This window comes from Microchirus variegatus (genome assembly GCF_963457635.1).
Source record: "Microchirus variegatus genome assembly, chromosome: 21".
NCBI lineage: Eukaryota > Metazoa > Chordata > Actinopteri > Pleuronectiformes > Soleidae > Microchirus > Microchirus variegatus.
In genome coordinates this window covers 13,400,322-13,423,407 of record NC_139822.1, presented here as the reverse complement: position 1 = coordinate 13,423,407, position 23,086 = coordinate 13,400,322, and the positions used below count along the sequence as shown (strand labels likewise).

Here is a 23,086-nt window from a genome sequence, read left to right as displayed (position 1 = left end):
TCATCAAAAAGGTGTTTTCGTCCCAGTAGAATAATAAAAATTTAAATGACCCTGGATGACTGTGGTTGTGCCATTTGATTGTCCAATGCCTACTAACTTGAGAGTTGGTCTCCACAGACTACAGAACAGTGTTTTGATATTCACCCTGCTGCTCTTCTCAACTGCTCAGCTTTGTACAAGGAGCCTCCTGCACCTTTTGAAATGCATATGAACCCAGGAAATGAGTCTCTGTCTGCCAGCGAGTGAAAGAAAAGTCTCGGAAAAGAGAAGAGACGGATAATTCAGAGCGGAAGAAAGAGAAAATGTGTTGATAGAGAAAGAGGGAGGTGTTGAATCAAGCAGAGAAAAGAAGCTATGTGGTTCTGGAAGTGGATATGCACAAAAAAAAAAACGGAGCAGAGGTTGAGATGCTATAGCACCAGGGCTTTGAGTACAAGCTCACACTAATCTTAACATAATGGTTTTGCTACCATGACGTCAGGCAGAAGTGCTGGGCCCCCCCAGAGTGAAGATGGCTACCGATGCCAGAGCCGGGGGCCCCTTAAAGCCATCCAGTAGATTCACAGGATTTGTTTTCAACCATTCAGCTGGACAGGGTGGGCAAATGTGGCCCACATTCCAAGTACCCGACACTATTAAGAATGACATCATCTCTCACACAGCCCATTCAGTGGGGACAAACCAGAAATCCCAAGGGTGTGAACTTCAAGGGTGTTAAAGCTGACAAAAAAGCCATTAAAAGCTTTAGAGTCTTTGATTGAACAGCGTTTCATCTCATCTTTTTCTTTTTTAATCAGTATTTATGACTCAGAGCTGACCATCCTGGGTGACATCATATGCATGTGAGCCTTCGCCATCTTCACAAACAGTGCCAGCTAAACATTAACACACTGACTAAATCAGCACTTATAGATGTCAGCTCTGGTTTGGTCCTCAGTCCAAAAACGGAGACCTAGAATCTGCTTTCTGGCCAGTCGCCATGGTCTCCAGGTCAAAGCCCTCCCTCCTAAGCTGCTGCTGCTGTTTGGAAGAGCTGATACTCGGAGATTGAGACCCTTGGATTTGAACCAGATGGCAACTGAGCCCAGTAGCTGATCTCTATGCTTCAAGCTCGCTCTCTCGATTTAAGGTATTTTATGATGGGGGAGTTATTTGAGAAGGCAATATACGTCAGCAATGAAATTAGGATTTAGGATTTAGTGCTTTTTCTGTTGTATTTCTTTTTTAAAGAATTCAAATTACGAGTTACACAAGGCTTGATGGAGAAAGGAGAAGCAGCACGGGGCTATGGTCTATTACTAGTACTGCTGAAAGTTTAAAACGAGGACTACATGTTTCACTTTGTTTGCATTAGAAACAGGGTGAAGGAAAAAGAGGAGATGAAGTTTAGGATGAGGACATCGGGTGGGTGGAGGAATGTCCCCGTCATGGCAGCCAGAGGATGCTTCACTTTCCATGTTATGCAATATCCCACCGTTTTCTTCCACTCCAGTACCGCATCCGCATCACGTGGCCTCACCTCATGACCGTAGTAGCACGCAGTCCCTCATCTCAATCTTCCAAAAACGACTTCCCTGTGAAAAACCTCCTCTTGATGTGCCCCCCCATCCTCATGCTCCAGTTGGGAATTCGCATAAACCAAAGCTAATATTGTTACACCTGCTGCTCAACTGGGGAAAAACACATACCTAAAACCTCAGAACTGGCCTTTTTTTCTTAATATTTCCCCACAGCGTTGCTTATTGAATAATGTTACAAATTTAAAAACAGCGTTGTCCGCTGCACACCGACTGACCCACTGTGCCACCCAGCTTTCCGAAACCTCAAAGACTGGTAGACTCCACAAATGTGCTGAGGCAATAGAAAAGACGCGGTGGAGAGACGTGAGCTCACGACGCAAGCGGGTGTGATTGCTGGACTGTAAATGCATGCATGTGTCGGATCAATGAAGTGGCATTTCCTACACGGGTTATGAATGCATGTGTCTCATGTGAAATGTTGACAGAGAGAGGTAGGGCCAATTCCAATTCCTATCCCAATCTGGGTCTGTCAACTCCAAAAAAGAAGAAGAAGAAGAACACATTTACGTCACGATTATTTATTACGATCCGTTTGTCAGTCGAGTTATTAGGTTGTCAGTTAGTTATAAGATGATACTCATACAAATACCACAACCACGGACATATTCAGCTGGCAGTTACCACACACCACGACTTGAAAAGTAAAACTATAGCAAACGATCGCTTGTCCGCACCGGCCGGCTATTGACAAAAAGATCGTAAAATAAAAAGAAATGTTACGCAACAATGACGTAAGCCATACATAATATGGGCCTAAACTAAGATAATAAAATGGTTTTTATATCTGTATTAACAAAGAAAATACTTTGTTTGTATCGTACTCGTTTCGCTGCTTTTGGCGCCATCTTTGTTATGGCAAAACACGCAATGCATTCTGGGTAGCCCTTGCTCCCAAGGGTGGTCTCGGAAAATCTCAATATTGAGGGCGATACAGCCCTTAAACTTGTCCCTCAACTTAATTATTCTGAGAATCAGGACAGCACTTGCACTAGAGGGATCGCGCATTTTTGAGATTGAGTGTTAAGCAAGGAATTGGAATTCACCCTTAGTCTGGTGTAGCAATGACACAATCACAACAGTACACTGCATACACACACAACAGTCTGTGGACAAGACAGGAAGGCTGAGGAAAAAGACAGGCAAGATGGCAGGAAGTCATATGCAGCCTCCAGGGATCTGACAGGAAACTGTAGCAGCCATTATTGACCCAAGCCAGATTTAGTGACTTCCCATGTGTGTGTGTACTTGCACAAAAGCTGCCGTTTGACACAACACACCGATTCTAACACGCCGTCTGTCCATTCGTCCAGATTTAGAAATGCCAGACGAAGGAGTGAGGGGAAAACACAAAAGAGGGTGCACCCCAGAGTGTACGCTGTAGGAAACTCCACTACCAATGGTGCAGAGGGTGGAGAACATTTCCATTCCCCTCTTGTTATGCAACACATTTTTGATTCGCGTCCGGCTCGAGAGTCACACAGGAGGGAACATTAGGACAAGATTTATGCTGTTAGAGAGACCGTTTTTTTGGGGGTTTTTTTCCTGGAAACACAAGTTGAGGTTTTGAAATGAAAAAGGGGGATACATTTAACATTGCGGCTTTGCGGACATAATTTACATGCAATAAGTAACGGTGACGGGGAGTTTTTGCGCGTTTGAAGTTGATACTGTGAAAATGTTGTGGCGGCGGCGGCGGTGCGCAGATGCAGCGTCTGGACACCGGTCAGCTGGATCACTGCCCAGAGTGAATGGATTAAAACTGTCCCAAATTATGAGACAAAGAATGAGGCTCCCACACAGAGAAATCGACAGATAAAGCAGGTGGAAAAGAGGGCAGAGAGAACAAACATTAATCTGATGTCTGCCAGTACTGTAGTTGACCTTGACATAATTCAATCGCGCAAATTTAGCTCCATATGCTGTTCATAATATTCTTTCTCCTCTTTCTCCATACGGTGCAAATACAAGAAGTCATCCATCTTACTAATAAAACAAGCACAAGAAAGGCTTAATTTCATATCTGAACTGCACACAAACAGGGTCAGGCTTGGTATTGGCCTTGACCTTGTGTTGTCTGCGGTGCTTCAGTAGCACGGCTCAGTTGTGTTAAATCTGTCGACAAACACGTGTGCATCCATATCGCCGTCGGCTGAAACTTGTAAATGTTGCAGATGTTATGGTGCCTCTTTGAAGATTCAACTTATGCATTTGGCCCAGTAAGAAGCTGCCACCGGGGACAAATACACCCATGTACACAAGGGATTGAGCTGAACTAATTTTCAATTACTTACATATGAGAGCTACTCTAACGACATGTTATTAGCGGGTAATTGCCGCGACGAACATAATACAGCTGTCACTATCCTTGAAGCGACGCCAAGCTTCACACGTGGCCTGCATCGTATAGAGAGAGTGTACACATATCAAGTGTGCGTGCAAAACACTGGTGGAAAAAGAAAACTGTTGCACCCGGGTCCAGACAACAGAACACAGAGAGAGCTACAGCACAGTTTGCCATCAGGAAATTCTGCGGCCTTATGCAAATGCGCAGTTTAATTGATGCGATTCCATTGGCCCCTCTGATGTGGTGTTTGTTCACTGTGTCTAAATCAGCGACGATTGCTTCCAGGTTCATTTCCATGGCTTCGTCTAGTTCATTACAGGCACGGGGAGGGGCTTTCATATGGTTTCTGGCAGGACTCGGAGCCGTGTGTGTTTGTTCTTCAGACTTTCTCCGGGATAAGTTGTTGTGCATTTGGCAGTGTTTACACTGGGCGACCAATAATAGATTGCACATATTGCATTTCCTGTAATGTTAGTTCAGTGCTCAACACAACTCGGGCAGTAAGTCATTTCCTCATGCACTCCTGTATTCTAATCTGCGCAAGTAGATAAAACAGTAGAAGTTGCTTCAAGCTATGTGTTAACTTTATAGCTGTTACATTTAAACCATTGTCAAATCTCTCAATGTTTCTCAGTATAGCGGAATTTTGTGTTCAAGAATCCAGGAAAAGCTTTCTATTAACACTCATAGTCCTGACCTGACCTACAGACAGCCTTAGTGCATGTGTTTTCGTATTAGTTACCTCTTAAGGACTATTTTCTGTTATAAACACTGACTATGTATGGACCAGTAGTCTTCACAGGGACCAAAACCCGGTCCTAATGAGGCAGAACGTAATTTCTGAGGGCCTTCGAATCATAGGTTAAGGTTAGGTCTAAGCAGCCTCTATGTCACTCAATGCAGAAGCTCAGTTAAAGGTGCCATATGTAAGAATGTGGCCAAAAACAACGTTATTACATTCTAAATCAAAATACAGAGGTCTTTTAGGTTTCTCGGCAGCTGAGACTCTACTGACTGCAATGATTGGTAGACGGCGGTAGGTGGCGCCACATGCTAAAAACATGATTTCAAAACATAAACATGATTTGCAGTCTGCAAAATTTTTTAATGCAAATATTTTGGCTGTACTGTTGTTGTTGGTGAGTTCAGTTTGTTATATGAACATTATTCCTCAGTCCCTGAGTGCCACATATTAGAAGGAGTTTATGGCCAGTTGCTTTAGATTTATTACATAATGCACCTTTAATGTCCATCTTTACTTTCAGCAGCTTGATTTTGAGCTACAGATGATAAGCGCTGAAAAACAGCGTAAGCGTCTATGATTCAATACTCTGGTTGTTCTGTGTGCTTTTCATTGAAAGAGAGACGGAGAGAAAGAGCGTTGGTTAAGAGTGGCGCTTGCAGTGCTTTATCATTTTATCATTCTGCGCTCCATCTGCCAAATACGCGTAAGCGACACATGCATCTTATCACATATTCCATCTGATATTCCAAGTAACAGCAGGCGGCAGGGAGACGAGTTACTGCTAAGGATTTCCAGTCCAACACTTTTTCAGATACAATATTTCTGGGACAATGCAGCCCTAAGAACAAACAGTGTAAGCCCAGTGTTTACTCTGTACTCTCTAGACGCTGTGGAAGAGCCCATTATGGATGTGGAGACACGTGGAGGTGGTTTACTCCTCCGTCTGGCCCAGATGTGTCGCATCCCACAACATTGGCTCCATTGAGTCTCCTTCTCCTGCTCTGGAAAGCTCTTTCATAACAATAATCCCCATCTCGCTCTTCCATGGAAACACACCATGTTGTGTTATTTTCTGTTTTTTCTGAATTTCCTCCCCAGTGGCGCACGTCTTTGCCTCCCCCACATTCGCTCTCTGTTGGCATTAACAAGCAACGTGTCCGGACTAAGTGACTGCTCAAGGTCCGATTGTACAGCTATTTGGACGACTGGTCAAATGTGTCAGCATGTCAGCAACGGGATCGCCAAAACAGATGTGGAGGACGGATCGTTTGGCCAGATGACCCATCGTTAGATAGAAGCACTGTGTGCGCTGATCTTCCAATCATAGCAGATATGAATCAAACTGTCACAGGTTGAGTGATCGTCTCGCTGGAACCTTGTTTTTTCCCCTCTTCAAACTCTCCGGCATGAGATTTTAACTTGAGGCTTATAAATACGGGACTTTTGAGACTGATTTCTTATCACCACATTAGCTGATACTCCTTTTATAAAGAATAATATGTAGTTTGTTCTTCGATCTAGTTGTAGTGGAGATGGTTGACTTTGCTTTCACCTGCCCATAGTTGCTCCAATCATGTTCGTGCATTATATGTTTATATTAGTGCATATTTCACATTACAGGCCAAAGAACCAAAACCAACCAATAAATCAATGACACTATGAACTTTGTTCTATCAAAGACGAGCTGAACAACAGCCAAACACAAACATTACTCCTTAGACAAAATATCGAACACCACTGCTAGTTGGAGCATTCCAACAACCCTCGACAGAAATCTATTCACAACATGTGGAAGGGCCCAGATCCTTCTGAGTAAAAGCCAAATCCTCTTTCCCTCCAAGGCCAAATATCGGGGGATGTATCCTCCTGCTCTGCTTCTGCCTCAGCTCATGCATCTGAGCAAGTTTCAATCGCATGCTCGGATATTTACCCCAAAATAAGCTGTGGGTCATTCATTCCTATCTCAACCGTGAGGACTGCTGTAATTTGACTAAGCACTCCCATATGAAAAGAATGTTTCTGTTTTATACCAGCAATAGAAGACTTGGGTTTTCTTTCTGAAGGCTTTCTCCATGTCCAATCCTCATTCATGTAAGCTTATCTCAGGCCACAAAGTGCATTAAGTGTGTCAAAAATAACTAAATTGTAGTTACTAAACAGCTGAAAGAGCATTATATAATTACCGTCGAGGACCACTGCTTGAGGTAATCAATGTTTGATTGCTACAAAACTAGCTTTTAATTGTCTGTAATCAAGCTAATAGTTACCCTCCATAGATCTAAAGGTTTGATAACTACCAGTGCAGAAAAAGTGCATGGATAGTTATTTTAGGGTCAATTGGCTGGAAAAAGGGGAAAAAGGTTCATTTGGAAAACATCTGCCTTGATAACGGTAAATCATTTCCAGTCATACATGAAATTTCGCTTAATCTCCCAATTTGATTTGGACAGTTGAAAGAGCGATATCCTGCTGACTTCCATCATTGCCAGAATCTAAGACTCAAAGGCGACAGATGTTGCCCAGTAGCTGCGCTGCTGAGCGCATTAGCAAGCGAGGGACAAAGACGAGGAGAAAGTCTACAGGTAAGAGAAACGGGCTTAGACCCCGAGACGGAGACAGACAAGACCGAGGAAAAGCCAAGAAACAGGCACTGAGCAAACAAGACAGAAACAGCAAAGCCCTGTTCTTCCAGCAGAGCCCGAGCCAGCCTGCATGACAGCTGAAACCCACAGAAGACTTCTCCTTCTGACAGCTGTGCTCTGATCCCTCTTCATACTGTGGATTCACGCCAACACAGCCATGCCAGTTTGGCACTGGTGCAGACCAAACAACCTTTGCTAACAAGTGTGATCTGTGCAGGAGATGGAGCTGCAGGAAATATGGCTGGCCCTGCATGAAGAGGGAAAGATGAGCCTCTGGATTTGTTGAATGGAGTGTTAGTGGTGGGTCACACAATCATCAAAAACACCTACACAACCCATTCACTTCCTATTCCTGTCCTCAGTCCTGTTTGGTCGGGTAAATTAGAAACATGCAAAGGGAAAGAATTGCGCTGCTCAGCAATATTGGAAAAGAAGTATTGTCTCACATCTGCCTCTTAAAAAACATCGAAGATTGATTTTTCCTGGAGGAACATGTTGTGTATTTTGTCTCTTAGCAATAGCGATCACAATACAGTGGCCATCAAATATCTAGTGTGACCACTTTTATGGCTTTTATTGCATTCCATTCAACTGATCAATTAATGTTGTTTTGTCTCACGATTGAAACAACTGACAGGCTCATGAGTCCAAAACTCAAAATAACAACAAAAGAAATCCTAAATGATTTGTGTTACGACTGCACTCACCACTAGTTCAGAGAAACGTGCGTGCAGCTCCTCAGCATGTGGCATGGGGGCGCTGAACTCGAGCAGCTGCAGTGGTACACTGTCCTTCAAGTTGATCTCTGGCGGTTCGCTGCTGCCAAAGCAGCACAGGAGGCCCAGGCCCGGCCGCGTCCTCTTCCTGGGAGGCATGGTTGGCTGTGGTGACACAGGTGGCAGTGGTGATGCTGGACCAGGAAGGTGGAGGAAGGGGCCAAGGGCAAGGGAGGGGGAGTGGAGGAGGAGAATGAGGCTGCTATCTAGGGGGCATGATCTGGAAGAGAGAGGAGAAAGAAAATGGTTAAACACTGGAAACGCAAGATGGTCTTTTTTTATAGTTAGTTAAGAGTCACAGTGCATGAGAATTCGATTCAATCCAATGGGCTTGACTCGTAGACCGTTAAATTCATCAAATACAAAGGCAAGAGAGAGTTGCGTGAAGGTTTCACCTTCATTTCCACTTGCCGTAGATCCAAGTTAAATTCCTGTCCACATGTATCCAAGCTTCTTGATGATCAACAATGTATAGAAATATCCCCGTGACGTCCCGGGTTGTGAATGACGATCGATAGATCCAAACGGTAAGACAACGGCGGTCAAAAAAACTTTTCTCTTTCTATCAAAGCCATCAAAGACATCAGTGTCCTTTGATACCTTTTACCTAAAGAACTAAATAAAAAAATAACAAAAAAGGACAACAAAGCCATGTTACTTTCCTTGTGATAATATCTAATCAAAGTCTTAAGGCCAACAGCTGCCATTAACTGCATTAACTGTTCACACAGATCACACAAGTAATCCTGCACCAACCACCCGAAACAACCCCAAACTAAACCTAACCCAACTCTGGCTCGTACAGCACTAACAGAGACACTCACTATCTACACACATTGCAAAGTGTCGCAAAGTGCCAGAAATAGGCGAAGCTACAGTTTTATTGGCTTTTTAATAATACATTCATTATTTATGGGTTAATTATTTATGGGTTCTGGCCCCCAGGCCTTAAGTTGAATAGCCTTGGTTTATAGGGTGAGAAATGCCTTTTCAAAGGGCAGCAGTAACTCGATTAACAAATTGTTGCAAGCAAGGTATGCAGAAGACTATCTGTGAATTCACTTCAACTCATTGAGCCGTGAAGTTGAGTGAAGTAGAAGACCACTGCGTACGTTTTATTATCGTCGTGGAAGTGCAGAGTGATATTGAGAAAGGGCATACCAATACAGATGACAAGTATCAGCAAAGTGAACCTGTATTTCCTTCACCGGATTCATGCAAACATGTGCCAGGGTGCAGATGTTCATAGTGCGTTGGGTTAAGAGAGCACAGAGGCAGCGGGGGCTGCCATCATATCCTCATCTTGACATCAGATGCTCTTGTGCTCCGACAAAGAAACCTCTTGTCTTTGACGTACAATGGTGCCTATGCAGTGTGGGTCTGTTGTTTGCACAAAGAGGCTCTGAGAGCTGCCCCTGCAGTGTATATGTGTATGTATCTGTGTATGGACGGCAGTGACACCACGACAGGAGCAGAGGGCTGAATGGGCCGAGACACTATGGCGGATTTCCTCAGTGTGACAGAAAGGGTATGGGTGGTCTCCACTGTATGAATAACACGCTCTTTACACCATTTTGTGTCCGTTACACATTTACAGATTGTAAAACGTGCACGCACAATGGCTCTACAGTTGGGAAAGGTCTTCTTTTATGCAACTGTTTTCTGCATTTGGGAATGAATGGACTTCACGCCTTTCATGTCCATGAACAATAGACATGCATTTCCGGGCAGAAACATTTCCACAATAAATAAATACAGCCATAATCAAACAAACATGGCTTTAATAACTGTGAATGTTTGTGATTTCACTTTCCACATGAAGCCACAATCCACTGCTTCATGACTGAGCGCGGCTCTCCGTTCACTGAGTTCTCACTATGGCATCTAAAAATAGCCTGATGTTAAATTCTTTATGAATGTGCCGGGACCCTCTGCAGAAGCTTCACGAAAAGAGAAAACACCACATTTCCATTTTGCCCTTTTCATCTTTTGCTTTTTTTTTCTTCCGCTTCCTTGAATCTGCCATGCTCCCAACTGGAGGCTATGTTAAATCAAAAGCAAGACTTCGTCTGGTACGTTTGAACAAGGAAAATGCTCGTGCGAACTCCAAACTTACAAGCGTTCCATCTTGAATTATTCTGCACATTCACCTTTAAATATGGCGACCGTTTCATAGGCATTGCATCAGTGCTGAATGTCAATTCAATTATAGCCAGTGTGGCCTCTTTTACATGTGAGCCTGTGAGTGTGTGTGTGTGTGTGTGTGGCAGTGATTTGATACTTCATCAGCATGTGTCTTAATGGCCAGGCTGACAATCCATGACTGATCTCCAACAGCCATGGATGAACCTTCTTTGGGGCATGACAGAACTGTTGGACTTGAATTGCCTGTACATATAGGTCAATTAAGAATTAGGACTGTAAATGCGGTCCACCCCACTTAGATTAGAATTATTGCGTTCGGAAAGCCAGGATATATATATATATATATATACCAGCGTGTAAGAAATAGTGACATCTAATGTTGAGACGTCAGACTGCCACGAAATGTCTGAATTACATATAAAAGGCTTATTCTAAGGCTATTTTAAAGGTGCCATATGTAAGAATGTGGCCAAACACGGTTATTACATTCAAATTCAAAATACCAAGGTCTTTTAGGTTTCGTTTTCTGACGTAACTGGCAACCCGTGGTTGCTCGGCAGCTGAGACTCTACTGACTGCAATGATTGGTAGATGGCGGTAGGTGGCGCCACATGCCAAAACATGATTTCAAAACATAAACATGATTTGCAGTCTGCAAAATGTTTTTTTTTAATGCAAATATTTTGTCTGTACTGTTGTTGTTGGTGAGTTCAGTTTGTTATATGAACATTATTCCTGAGTCTCTGCGACATATTAGGAGGATTTTATGGCCGGATGCTTTAGATTTATTACATAATGCACCTTTAAATAGACTATACACTTCCCTTTACACAATACTGTCAGTATAGAGCAGTATATTACATTTCTGCCAATAAAGTGCCTTATAAATGAATAAAGTTATTATTAATATTATATAGACACAGATGAGAATCCACGATGGTGAGTCAGTGAGGGAAAAAAAAAGATGCAGTAGAGCTTACTTCACGGAGTTAAATTGTGGAGATTCTGACATATATGCATTTCCACTTGAAAAGGGCTCATGCAGTGGTTTTTATTACTATAAGATAAAGTGCGAGCTGGTGCCAAATCTGTACCGTGGTGAGTTTTGTTATCTTGCTGAGGACAGCTGGTGAAGCATAATGGAAAAGAGGCCCCTCTGCAGGAATTTTTTTTTTTAAAAGCCACTCAACAGAAAACACAACGTAAACCTCCTATGTAGTGTCTGTGTGTGCATTTCTATCTTCACTCTCCCACTGAGCCCCACGTGCAGCCAGTCCTCACTCAACACCAGCTCCTGCTGGCCTGCTTCTAGTCAATGTCCATGGAAAAGTGGGCCAAAGAATCCAAAGACTGCTCACACTGGGCACACACTGAAATACGGTACGTTGTATAATCAGGGAAATTGAACATAATCGACTACGCACATGTGCGACCTTCATCGCCGTGAAGTCTCTATATGTTATGTGCCCCCCCCCCTCTTATCTCTCATCATTTTATCCCTCACACTCCGACTCACTTATGTCTCCATTAGTCCTCTTTCAGGGTTGATGGAGACACAATCCTCCCATCAACCCCCACTGACGGTAACATCTGTCATCACTGCCACTTCTCATATAACTCCTGTCATAATTATTTCCCACTTTCTACTCAATCTCTTCCTTCAGTCTTCACATTCAAGGTCCCACAGCCAAGAAATATACGCACAATTTATATAACGAGAGAGAGAAAAAGCAAACTACGCTAAATTAAATGCAACTAAAATAGACTGAACTGTGCAATTATGCTTATTAAGAAGAACTCTGTAAAATACAGAAACACTGGAGCTGAAAAAGCTTATACAGAATTACACAAACGAAATGGCAAAAAAATATACTTGTACCCACACTTTTTAAAGGTGCATTATGTAATAAATCAAAATCAACTGGCCGTAAAATCCTCCTACTATGTCACAGAGACTCAGGAATAATGTTCATATAACAAACTGAACTCACCAACAACAACAGTACAGCCAACATATTTGCATTAAATTTGCAAATATTTTGCCGACTGCAAATCATGTTTTGGCATGTGGCGCCACCTACCGCCATCTACCAATCATTGCAGTCAGTAGAGTCTCAGCTGCCGAGCAACCCCGGGTTGCCAGTTACGTCAAAAAACGAAACCTAAAAGACCTCTGTGTTTTGAATTTGAATGTAGTAACTGTATTTGGCCACATTCTTACATATGGCACCTTTAAATAAAGAATTGATTTGAATCGTGACCTCAGCGACCATTGAACCAGACAAAAAAGATAAAGTACTCTTACCTTTGTATTAATAAGACAGCTTTAAATGTGCTGGCATCACTTTTTTTTTTTTTGTCCCTGTGATTATTCTGACTTGGAAACATGAGCACACATGGACACAGACGTCCTTATTTTTCCCTTGGTCATCACTGGGAAACAGATGTTGCTCACATCGCATTATAAAGAGTCTGCGGACGCCGACTGCTAAACGTAAGACGCAGGTAAGGCTTATCGAGACTTTCCGGAGACGCACACGTTTGTCGATTATTCCCTGCTTGTTGCTGCAGAGCACTCGTGCATTGTGAGCGCAAAGCCACAGAGTCACATGTTCGCACATCATTTCCAAATTCAGACACACCCACTCTCAGATGTACCCACATGCAGCATTTTTTTCATACTCACACACACACACACACACACACACACACACACACACACACACACACACACACACACACACACACACACACACACACACACACACACACACACACACACACACACACACACACACACACACACACACACACACACACACACACACACACACACACACACACACACACACACACACACACACCAAGAGCCCTCAAGCAGACAGAGGAGCCTGCTGGCTGGCTGGCTGGCTCTGTGTTTTTGGAGGGTGTGGAGAGGAGCCGAGCACAGAGACACAGAATAGAGAGATGAGAAGAAGGCGAGGGAGGGAGGCAGGGATAAAAGGAGATACTGCTGCCACTTCGTATTCAGCCCACAACCTCATCGCTTCATCCCCAGCGCCTGGAAGTAGGTCAGTAGAGGAGGGGGGAGGCTGCTGCGCGCGTGTGTGTGTATACATACACAGAGAAAAATAGAATAGAGGAATAACATAGCAATGCACGGATCAGTCTCTCAAACATCTGTGCCTGCAATTTCAATGCTCCCCCTTGACATCTGCCACACACAATATGGTTTTAGCACCAAACACAGTTGAAATGGATCTCCTGTTTTTTTTTCCCCCATTAATAAAAAAACACACAGCCCAAATACACACAACTCATGCTACATCTTTCACTGCCACTCCTTCACTTTTATATCTTGTACGTATTACCCTGCTTCCTGCTACCAGAGTGGGAAAAAGAGAAGGAATTACAGATGACAACTGCCATGATACACCAACGAACAACAGCAGCAACCCTGCGTCTTTCTCCTCAAACTGCTGTGCAACTTGTGCATCAAATGCACCTTAAAACACCCACTGGATAAAAAAGAGGGGAAGGCACAGACACGGGCTTGCATAAGTACTCAGCACCAGAGATCAGGGAGCAGCATTACACTGGCACAGGCAGGAACAGGCAGATGCCAGAGTGCAGATTTAGTGACTGGCATTGTTTTTTTTGACAAACTCTTGGCACACAGCTGTTGTCTGGAGTCAACAACAGGGTGTCAAAAAGTATCATTTTTAAGATTCTTAAGATTTGGTAACCGTTGAATAGTGCATTTTTTGGGGGGGAACTACTATACTGACAAACTAGGCTTAGAAGATGTATCAATTCACCTTGCTAGACTAAAGAAGACTTCCCTCGTCTATTAATACACACATGGAATCCCATTTTTTGGGGAAAACCACACTCCAACAGTCACAATAAAAGACCATGAAGGCAGAAGGCAGGGTAGAAAGAGGCCAGAGAGAGAGCAGATGTAGAAATGGATACAGATGCCAACAGTAGATAAAAAAAATCACAACTGAAGCATAAAATCCTTACTTTAATTTGAAAAAGAGGCTGTGAAATTCCTTATTGAAAGTGCTGAACCAAAGATCCAATGTAATGTTGCCAACTTTAAGACTGAGCTGGCATCAGAATGTCTTAATTGTGTTGTTTTGGCACATATCCCCAGGTAGTCATGGCTGGCCATTGGTATGTGAAGATCAGATGTGTTCCTTTGACGTGGGAAGTGAACAACTCGCACTCATGTATTGGACATGAAGCAGCTATTCAACCCAGTCACTGGACACAGTGGAGCCTTGCCACCCTTTGGATATTGTTGCCCCAGACGTGCCCTCTCCAACATGACCTACCCTCCCTTTCTACTGTCTGCCTGCCAATGCAATGACTAATGGGCCTATCCTTCAATTCCTTTTCCTCTCTGCAAGGCCACTGGCTCCAAGCCAAATCACCTGGGACACTGAAAACCCACTCTCTCATGAATGCCATAGGATCTGCGGCCCACCCACACACAGTCATGCGTCAGGTTCGGGGAGGCCATGTGCAACGTCATACATCACACTGTGGCTCTAATCACAAAATACAGGCACTCAGACATGCAAATACACATTATTGGTTTGCTCTCACTTAGTTACAATGACCACCATGGGAGATTAGTTTACAACATTTACAAGAAGACACGTGCTGATCTAAAAAAAAAAAAAGACTAGTCCCATCCATAATGAAATTCACATCGACATAAATACATGATAACTGCTCACGTGCAACAGAAACACACGTGCATTCCAAAGATAAGACATCACCAATCTATTCTCCGTGGTCAGCAGGGAGTTCCAGCCGTGACAGACTGACAAACGACCAGAGCTGACAGAGAAGGAGCTGCCATTATTTCATGGTGCATTTGCATGCGATGCATTCCTGCGCTCATTCTGAAAGCACATATTCTGCTCAAGATTTCATGAGCGCCTTTACAACATGGCCAAGTGGCTTTCTTGTGCAGGATTTGGATTGGACAGTCCCACGGGGGCCCTGAAAGAGTATAGGATAATACAGGGAGGGATTGTTTTCCCAGTCTGCATGTTGAATATACTACCCCAACAATGAGGGTCACGTTCATCTGCTCTTCAAGGGGACAGTTATTTTAAGCAATGACAACACAAGCCTCTTTTATAAGGAACATTTTTTTTGCAGAAAAGTACATGTCAGTTAAGAAGATACGAGTGGATAATAAACAAGCAAGTTATGGGTACTATGCTTGGCTCCATCAACGGGCACCCAATGAGTTTAAAGCTGTTACTGATAAGGGCCGCCTGTGCTCTTAAACTTAAGTGCATCTTCCAGGAAATGAGTGAAAAGAGTCCAGAATCGGACAATCAGAAACCCACCCTTCCCCTTCTACAATTCCACCAATCCTCCCGTGTTCCTTTGCTTAGGGTCCTTGGTGTTCTGCGTCCACATAGGCAATGACACATCCATAAACCTGTTCAACTGTTCTATGACTTTATCCCTTTCACATGGGATACCACAGTTCATTTCCTGCTTGAACCAAAGGTTCAAGTGACCGCAATCACAAAGGTCTTGTCTAACAACCAGGAAGACTTTCTGAAGATTCTAGTTTTTATTATCCAAGTGGACTGGAGGGCAACTGGATTTGGTGGAAGATAATTGAAACTCAGTCTCGACTCTTGTCTCTGGGCAACATGAGATTTAAAATGCCATTTTATTAAAAAAAAAAAAGATAAAGAGATAGGAGCTAATATGCTTTATCATTGTGTTAAGAGCTGCAGCTTTAGTTCCACTGAGCTGTCCTACAGTATACATAGGACGAAATGAGTAAGTACCTCCATTCAAATTGTCCACAACGACAATTATTATTAATTACTTTAATAGCCTTTGTTTAATACTGTTGCTTAAATATTCCCAGACTGTCTCCAAGGCAAATGCAATCACATTTGGACGCATTTTACTCTCTTTTGTTTACAAACACCTCCCTTCGGACAGCTAAATGCAAGAGGAGTGTTATCATATGGAGGAATTCTAGGTTTGCACTGTGGTTACTGATTCTGCACACGGCCCCGTGTCTGACTTCTATTGTTTCTTTCCATCATTGTAGACCCAATTGCTATAAACCGGTAATTTAAGATGTGCCGCTCAAACTGTCCAAGACGTCCAGTCCACGCTGTGTGAATTCTTCTTAATCAACTTTTGTTTGAACAACTTTAAGGAGACAGATGTCTACCAACATGGCAGCCTCTCAGAATTACATCAAAACCTTTAAATGTCAATCCTTTCACAGCCAACAGTTGAGGATTCTCAGAAATCTTATATGCTCATAGCTTGATTCAAAACAAACATATAAGCACTATTGGTTTTAATGGGCCCATGAGGCACAGAAACCCACCTCACCCATAAAGGGGAAATGCCTCGACTAAACCACTGGAAAAAGAGAAGGGGGGGAGGCGTTTCCAATCCTCTGGGGATGTCATTAATAGCCATTTCATTTAGTCTGATTTATTACTAAAAGCCACTTCCCGATGCGAGGAACATTCATAATGGCACAGGCCATATGAATTAATCGGGGGGGATTGTTACAACTGTGCTTTTTTGAGTTGTTGGCTTTGATCAAACAGATGCGGCAGCTCCACGCAGAAGTGCAAGCACCAACGTACCCATCCATGCACAGCCACAGTTTGAAGTTTTATAGTTCATAAACATGTTAAACCCCTCCGTCCAAGCCACGAACCACAGACGCAAGCTGCACGAACAAAGGTCGCAATGAGAACCCATGTAGAGGCAGACACGAGGTTCCTGAGTTACACTTTGGATGAGGTAAAAACACTCTCCTAATGATTTTTTTTGTATATGCATTTCTGTTAAACCTCACTTCTTTTCTCTCTCAAGGCTTCAGCATGTGTGGTAGAGTATTCAAATAGCTTATCCACATGTTGCTTAAGGAGAGTCCAACAGTTGCTGCATGGGACCTCAATAATAAAGATGTTAATATTGGCTCAGGAAGGAGGGCTGTATCAAGTGGAGGAGTCTAACATCGGACTGACCCACTTTTTCACTGGCCAACAGGCACATCGCCCCGAGTCACATCTCCGCTTATCGACGAGACCAGATCGGTGGGATAACTACGCTATTAATACAGGGAATGAGAAGAAAGCGAGCCATGCCACATTCCACAGGCCCCACAATTTCCCACATGCAAACAGGGGTCAGAATGAAATCCAATACTTGGCATCCCTTTCCCTCGAATCCCAAAGCTCTACCCTTCCTTATCTTTTTTTTTTTTCTTATTGCATATCGGAGGGTCGCACCAGAGTCACAAGCCCCCAGTCTAACTAAAGACATGTTATTATATGAGTGGAAAAAAAAAAACTTTTGGCATGAGCACAAGCTCAGAGCTGGATACAGTGACTCTAAAGAGGGAAGTGATGTTGGACTTCCCTGGAGACGGAGCGTTCTTCACACACTTTGAAGCGTGTTTTTTTGGATTGGATGACTTGTTTCCATTAGCGCAGTGCACTAAATATAAGTAACACAGATCTTTCTGGGTGTTGAAAGAGGCAGATTTTGTACTTTCGAATGTAACTAAACCACTGGCTCGCCAACAAGTTTCCATAGATACCGGTGCTAATAACAACAGTGCTGGTTTTGCTCAGCAGCTCTCAGCCGATGCATTTGTCAGCTGGCTTCTGTTCTGGGTTTTCATGCTTTGCACCTATGACATTAATAGAAATGGATAGGCATATTTAAATATGCCTATCAATGTCTACAACTGGCCTGCAACACTTCATATTGTGCATTGTTAAGCTATTAATCTTGCCTGGGTGAGGGTCAACAGCTGTAGCCATAGAGGACAAAGTGCTTCTGGGTAATGTCTGGAATGGTCTTCTGGGACAGTTATAGCAACTCAGATAGGGGGCAGCCCTGTGACGTGACCAACTTTTAAAAAAAAATTTTTTTTTAAATAGCCTGCAGTAATAGAGCACTGAACTGTAGCACTGTAATAGATATGCTTACACATCATAAGCCCGGAAAGTGTGTCACCAGCACAAATACAATAGTGCTTTTTGACATAAGCTCAGTGTGGGGACTTCCAGTAAAGGACTGAGAGGGACAGCAGCCTCTCTTCATAGAGTCTCATAGAGAGTTCTGTCCCTCAGTCACTGTGACTAATACACGACATGACAATAATCCCATTAAAATGATCAGATAGTTGAATTTAAGCAGCTTTAAAGATCTCATCTCCTTTCCCCTCTCTGTCCTTATCCTAATGAGGAGGCATTTGAGCTGCCAGTCAGCATCGGAGCTGAAGCGATGAAGGGCTGCTCCCCAACTCTCCCTCGCTCTCTAATCCTGGAGAGAGCAGTTCATGCATCCGTAATGGTCGATAAAATATGAAAAGCCCTGAGAGCGCTGACGGCAGCAGAGGGTGTGTGTGTGTGTATTTGTAGGGCGACGTGTGAGTCCACAACTTTGGTTAATGCGCACCCAGCACACTGAATCTTTTATCAGTGTCACTGTGCTTGACCCCCGCCCCCCCCCCCCCCAGGTGCACGTGACATGTTGGAGGTTTTCCAGCAGACCGGAGGGTAAGCCTTAAATGTGGTGAAAATGGATACTATCTTGTTCACAATGCAAGACGACATCAAAGGATATGCATGGCCTTATATGACTGAAACACTTTCACCAATGCTGGGGAATCTGTTTGGAATCATTTTCCATCCGTAAAGACACCAGACTCAGAGTGAGCACCTGTAACCAATTTCACAGGTGTTAATCTGCACGGGCGGTGCTTGAACCTTCACCAATTTCCCTTCAACACACGCAAAAAGGATTTACAATTCACATGACAAACTCTCGACCGGCATAGGCAAGGCTTCCACACAGGAAAGGAGGCTTCGTGATTTCTTCAATTGAGGAAGCCAAGCCGATAAGGGCAGTGCTGTTTATGTTGGTCAGAGCTGCCGCCGAGTATTGGCTTCCTTTGAAGGAAATGTGGAGGGTCTATTTCAAAAAAGTAAGAAAAGGTGATAATAAATATCCCAAGCAAATTGGAGAGGCTGCATTAAGGATCGAGTCCTGCCTCTGCAGTGCCATATTAAGTTGAGTCGTTGCCGAGAGGAAATGTACAGCATATATGGAATGTCTGGCTGCCAGGCCACAACTTACAGCGGCAGCACTGACTGTGTGATTGATGAACGTGTGCGATCAGCCCCATATAGGAAAGGAGATACGCCTGTACCCATTACGTGACTCTGTAACCAGCCTCCATCAATTCCTGAAATGCCAAACATTTCCTTGACGTCTAGTCCGTGACATCATGGGGTGTTTTTATAGGGTTTAAACCAAAGTTGGACATCGCGAGCATCTATTGCAAGCCAAACCCAGATCGATCCTTGGATTCATGCATTTTTCCTAAGAAGAAGAAAAAAACTTGGCTAAATCGAGTCCAAAACTACCACCAATATGCAAAAAAAAGCTCTGCTCATGTAATGCATTGGCACACTACCGGGGTAAAGCAAAAATGTCGTCAACACTACTGAAGAAGCTGCCCGAATAATAAAAAAAAGAGGCTTTGCTGCTGTTTATGACCTATAAAGCCACTGTAGTGAGGGGGGGAAAACTAGAGTAAAATACTGCCCTTCACTCCAATTACAACAACACAAAAATGTGGTAAGTTTATCATCTTAGTGGGATTAGTATCCCCTCTCCTCCTGCTTCTTTCCTCGGCTTTCTACATATCCTGATGACTTTATATTTATTTTATTGGCTACAGTAGCCTGTGTTTTCCTGCTTGGTTTTAAGCCGGAGGATGCGGTGTGGTGCACGAGCAAGTCAGGGTTTACACTTCAACATCTGTAAGCCTGTTGTGTGAGGCGATCTCCAACTAGGTGAGCGGCACTAGAGGTGTATCGGTATCAAGATCAAGTATCTCCTACTTACCCACTTCAGTACGGGGCTGCCCCCAAGAGATGGACTGTCCCTGTGTCACGTCACTCTCACGGGGCAAAATGGAAAAGTCTCTCAATAAAGCAAGTTTAGGAGAAAAGTAGAACGCATTCCTACATCCTCTGGCTTGAAAACGCTCATTTGGCCATTTGGAGATTTGTGGACAGATTCCATGAAACACAAGTGTGACGATGTTTTCCCCGTAGCTGTAGCTGTAGCTGTTTTGTCTTCCCTCTCTGAGCTTTCTGAGCTGAGGCTCTTGGTTTCAGCTGACTCTGCTGGGATCTGAGCTGTTGACACTGTCCCCTCTCTCTCTCTCTCTCTCTCTCCCCGTCTCTCTCACCCCTCCCTCTCTTGCTCTCTCTCTCTCTCATGTTCTCGTGTTTGGATCACTCCTCTCCGCTCCCCTTTCAGGATTCCAGCTCCGGCGTTTGACAGCATCCACACAAGACACCCAATGAGAAGGTGATGGATTATCTGGACACATGCGTGTACAGTATTGCATGTGCGTCTGCCTGCTGTTTGAGACAGAGGAACGGGTCAAGATGAAAGGGAAATGACCCTGCGTGCCCTGGTGCCTCCCAGCTCAGCCTGCAATCCCAACTCCACCCAGTGCATTCCCTCACCAGAGGGCAGACAAATTAAAAAAAAAGACGTGTGAATGAGGAACATCACACACAACGCCCAAAAGGAAACCCCTTTTCCTGACATGTCTGCTCATCGCCAACACGCATTAAAAAGCACATACGCCCAAATGCCAGCGGATTCTCCACTAGGAAATATCCCTGTGACATACACAGGAAAAAGGATTTCCCAGAGGTCCAATCAGTTTTCACTGAGAAGACGTTGAGACGGTGTGCTTGATTGTTCAAAGTCCTGCTTGTATTGTCAACGTCATGCAATCAGCTCAATGAACTGAATATATACGCGTGGCATGTGTTTACGTAGGTAGGGCTGGGAAATTTAAAAAGATTAAAGGGGAAATGGGATTATGATAAAATATCGTGATGCATCCAGTGCATCATCAGAGACCCTAAGACATGATCACTGACGACCTCCTGACTCAAAGGTAACTGATAATGCTAACTCTTATAATGCAAATGCCTTACTTAACACTACGTAACCCAACACTTTTAAGACAAGGGTCAAATCTTATCTGTCTCCAGTCTCTCTGTCTGCTGACGAGGTTATTGACGTTTGTCTGGTGGTGATTTCTGATCAATGCTAGGTTATTGATTCCTGACATCCTTGACGCGTTTATGCTTGGGGATAAAAAACTGCTGAACAGGCTTTGGTTTTGGTATAATACGTTTTATTTCATTACCAATATGAGACTATTATAACTTAACATTTCTGGGGGATGTTTTATAATGTTAGGACTAGACAATTGTGTATCAACAAATATTCTTGTGTTAGGTTATGGGTTGTTTGTAGCCTTGTTATGTTGCTAGGATATAGAAATGTCACCGCGTCTGTTAAAGGTGCCATATGCAAGAATGTGGCCAAAAACGGTTACTACATTCAAATTCAAAATACTGAGGTCTTTTAGGTTTCGTTTTCTGACGTAACTGGCAACCCGTGGTTGCTCAGCAGCTGAGACTCTACTGACTGCAATTATTGGTAGACAGCAGTAGGTGGCGCCACATGCCAAAACCTGATTTCAAACCATAAACATGATTTGCAATCTGCAAAATATATTTGTTAATGCAAATATTTGGGCTGTACTGTTGTTGTTGGTGAGTTCAGTTTGTTATATGAACATTATTTCTGAGAAATAAGTGCTTGAATAGTCATTTTCGACCTGCGTGACCTCCTGAAGGCCGCGTTAACAATGTCTTTCTACCACAGAGGAAATGCATGAATGAAAAGTGCAAACGAGTTGTTCGCATTTCCAGATATCGCCATTGCGGAAATGGGCGGAATGAAACAGCAAAGGATGATGATTGGCTCAAAAAGACTAGAAGTATGAAACATGTGGTCTGTCTGAGAGAATAACTAGTAATGAGAGATTAATCAACTCAGAAACGGTTGCTCGGTCTGTTGAGTGGTGGCTGCTGGGAAAGGAAGCCGTCAACGCTTGACCCAATAAACATTGTGAAAAGCATGCAGCCAAACACTCTGACATTGTTAGATGGTTATGGGAGGGTGACAAAAATGCAGTTCAAACCCATGCACTGTGACTGTTGTTATATCCATTGTTAACATTTGGCTTTTTTTGTATAGCACTCAAAAAACGACCAATTGCTTCAGGCATTTTTCCTTCACTTTGTTTTGTGTCTGGAAGTAATATGTGAATAAAATGTTATGTTTTTAGAAATAATATAATTGTCTAAAATCATGTTTGCATTTTTTTCCAACTACCAAATCTAGTTGGTTGCAGTTTGGTCACAACAAGCATTTTTACATAGCTGCTGAAACACTGAATTTATCTGTTTATAATATGTATTATTGTTAATAAGTGAGAGGTAATTGGATACTTGGATATTGCATGGTCTTCCACTTTCATTAACACAACATCTAATTTTAACTGACGATGCTGGTGGTACTTTATTCTTGATCAGTTTAATCTGGCATATAAATATATTATTTTTCTTTGTTACAGGCAGTCTAGGAACTATATTCTTCACTAAATAGTGATATAATAGCTGAAAAGAGGCAGGGAGAGTCTCCAGGTGTCCAACTGTCCCTGCAGGTTTTCGGTTTCTTCCCGTCATCGTGTAACTTTAAAGTCTCAAGCTTAAAGGTGCATTATGTAATAAATCTAAATCAACTGGCCGTAAAATCCTCCTAATATGTCACAGAGACTCAGGAATAATGTTCATAACAAACTGAACTCACCAACAACAACAGTACAGACAAAATATTTGCATTAAAAAAATATTTTGCCGACTGCAAATCATGTTTATATT

At 43.2% G+C, this 23,086-nt stretch overlaps 1 protein-coding gene across 2 annotated transcripts in view; it reads right to left on the bottom strand.

The window, feature by feature from the left end:
* daam2 (dishevelled associated activator of morphogenesis 2) overlaps nucleotides 1-8,208 on the bottom strand; it is a 55,781-nt gene extending 47,573 nt beyond the window's left edge. For both annotated transcript variants that reach the window (XM_083908147.1, XM_083908148.1), the window contains exon 1: nucleotides 8,019-8,208. In XM_083908147.1, coding sequence (XP_083764273.1) covers nucleotides 8,019-8,186 — 168 coding nt within the window. In that variant the 5' untranslated portion in view covers nucleotides 8,187-8,208. The remainder of the gene's footprint in view (nucleotides 1-8,018) is intronic.
* Between the last annotated feature and the right edge of the window lie 14,878 nt (nucleotides 8,209-23,086).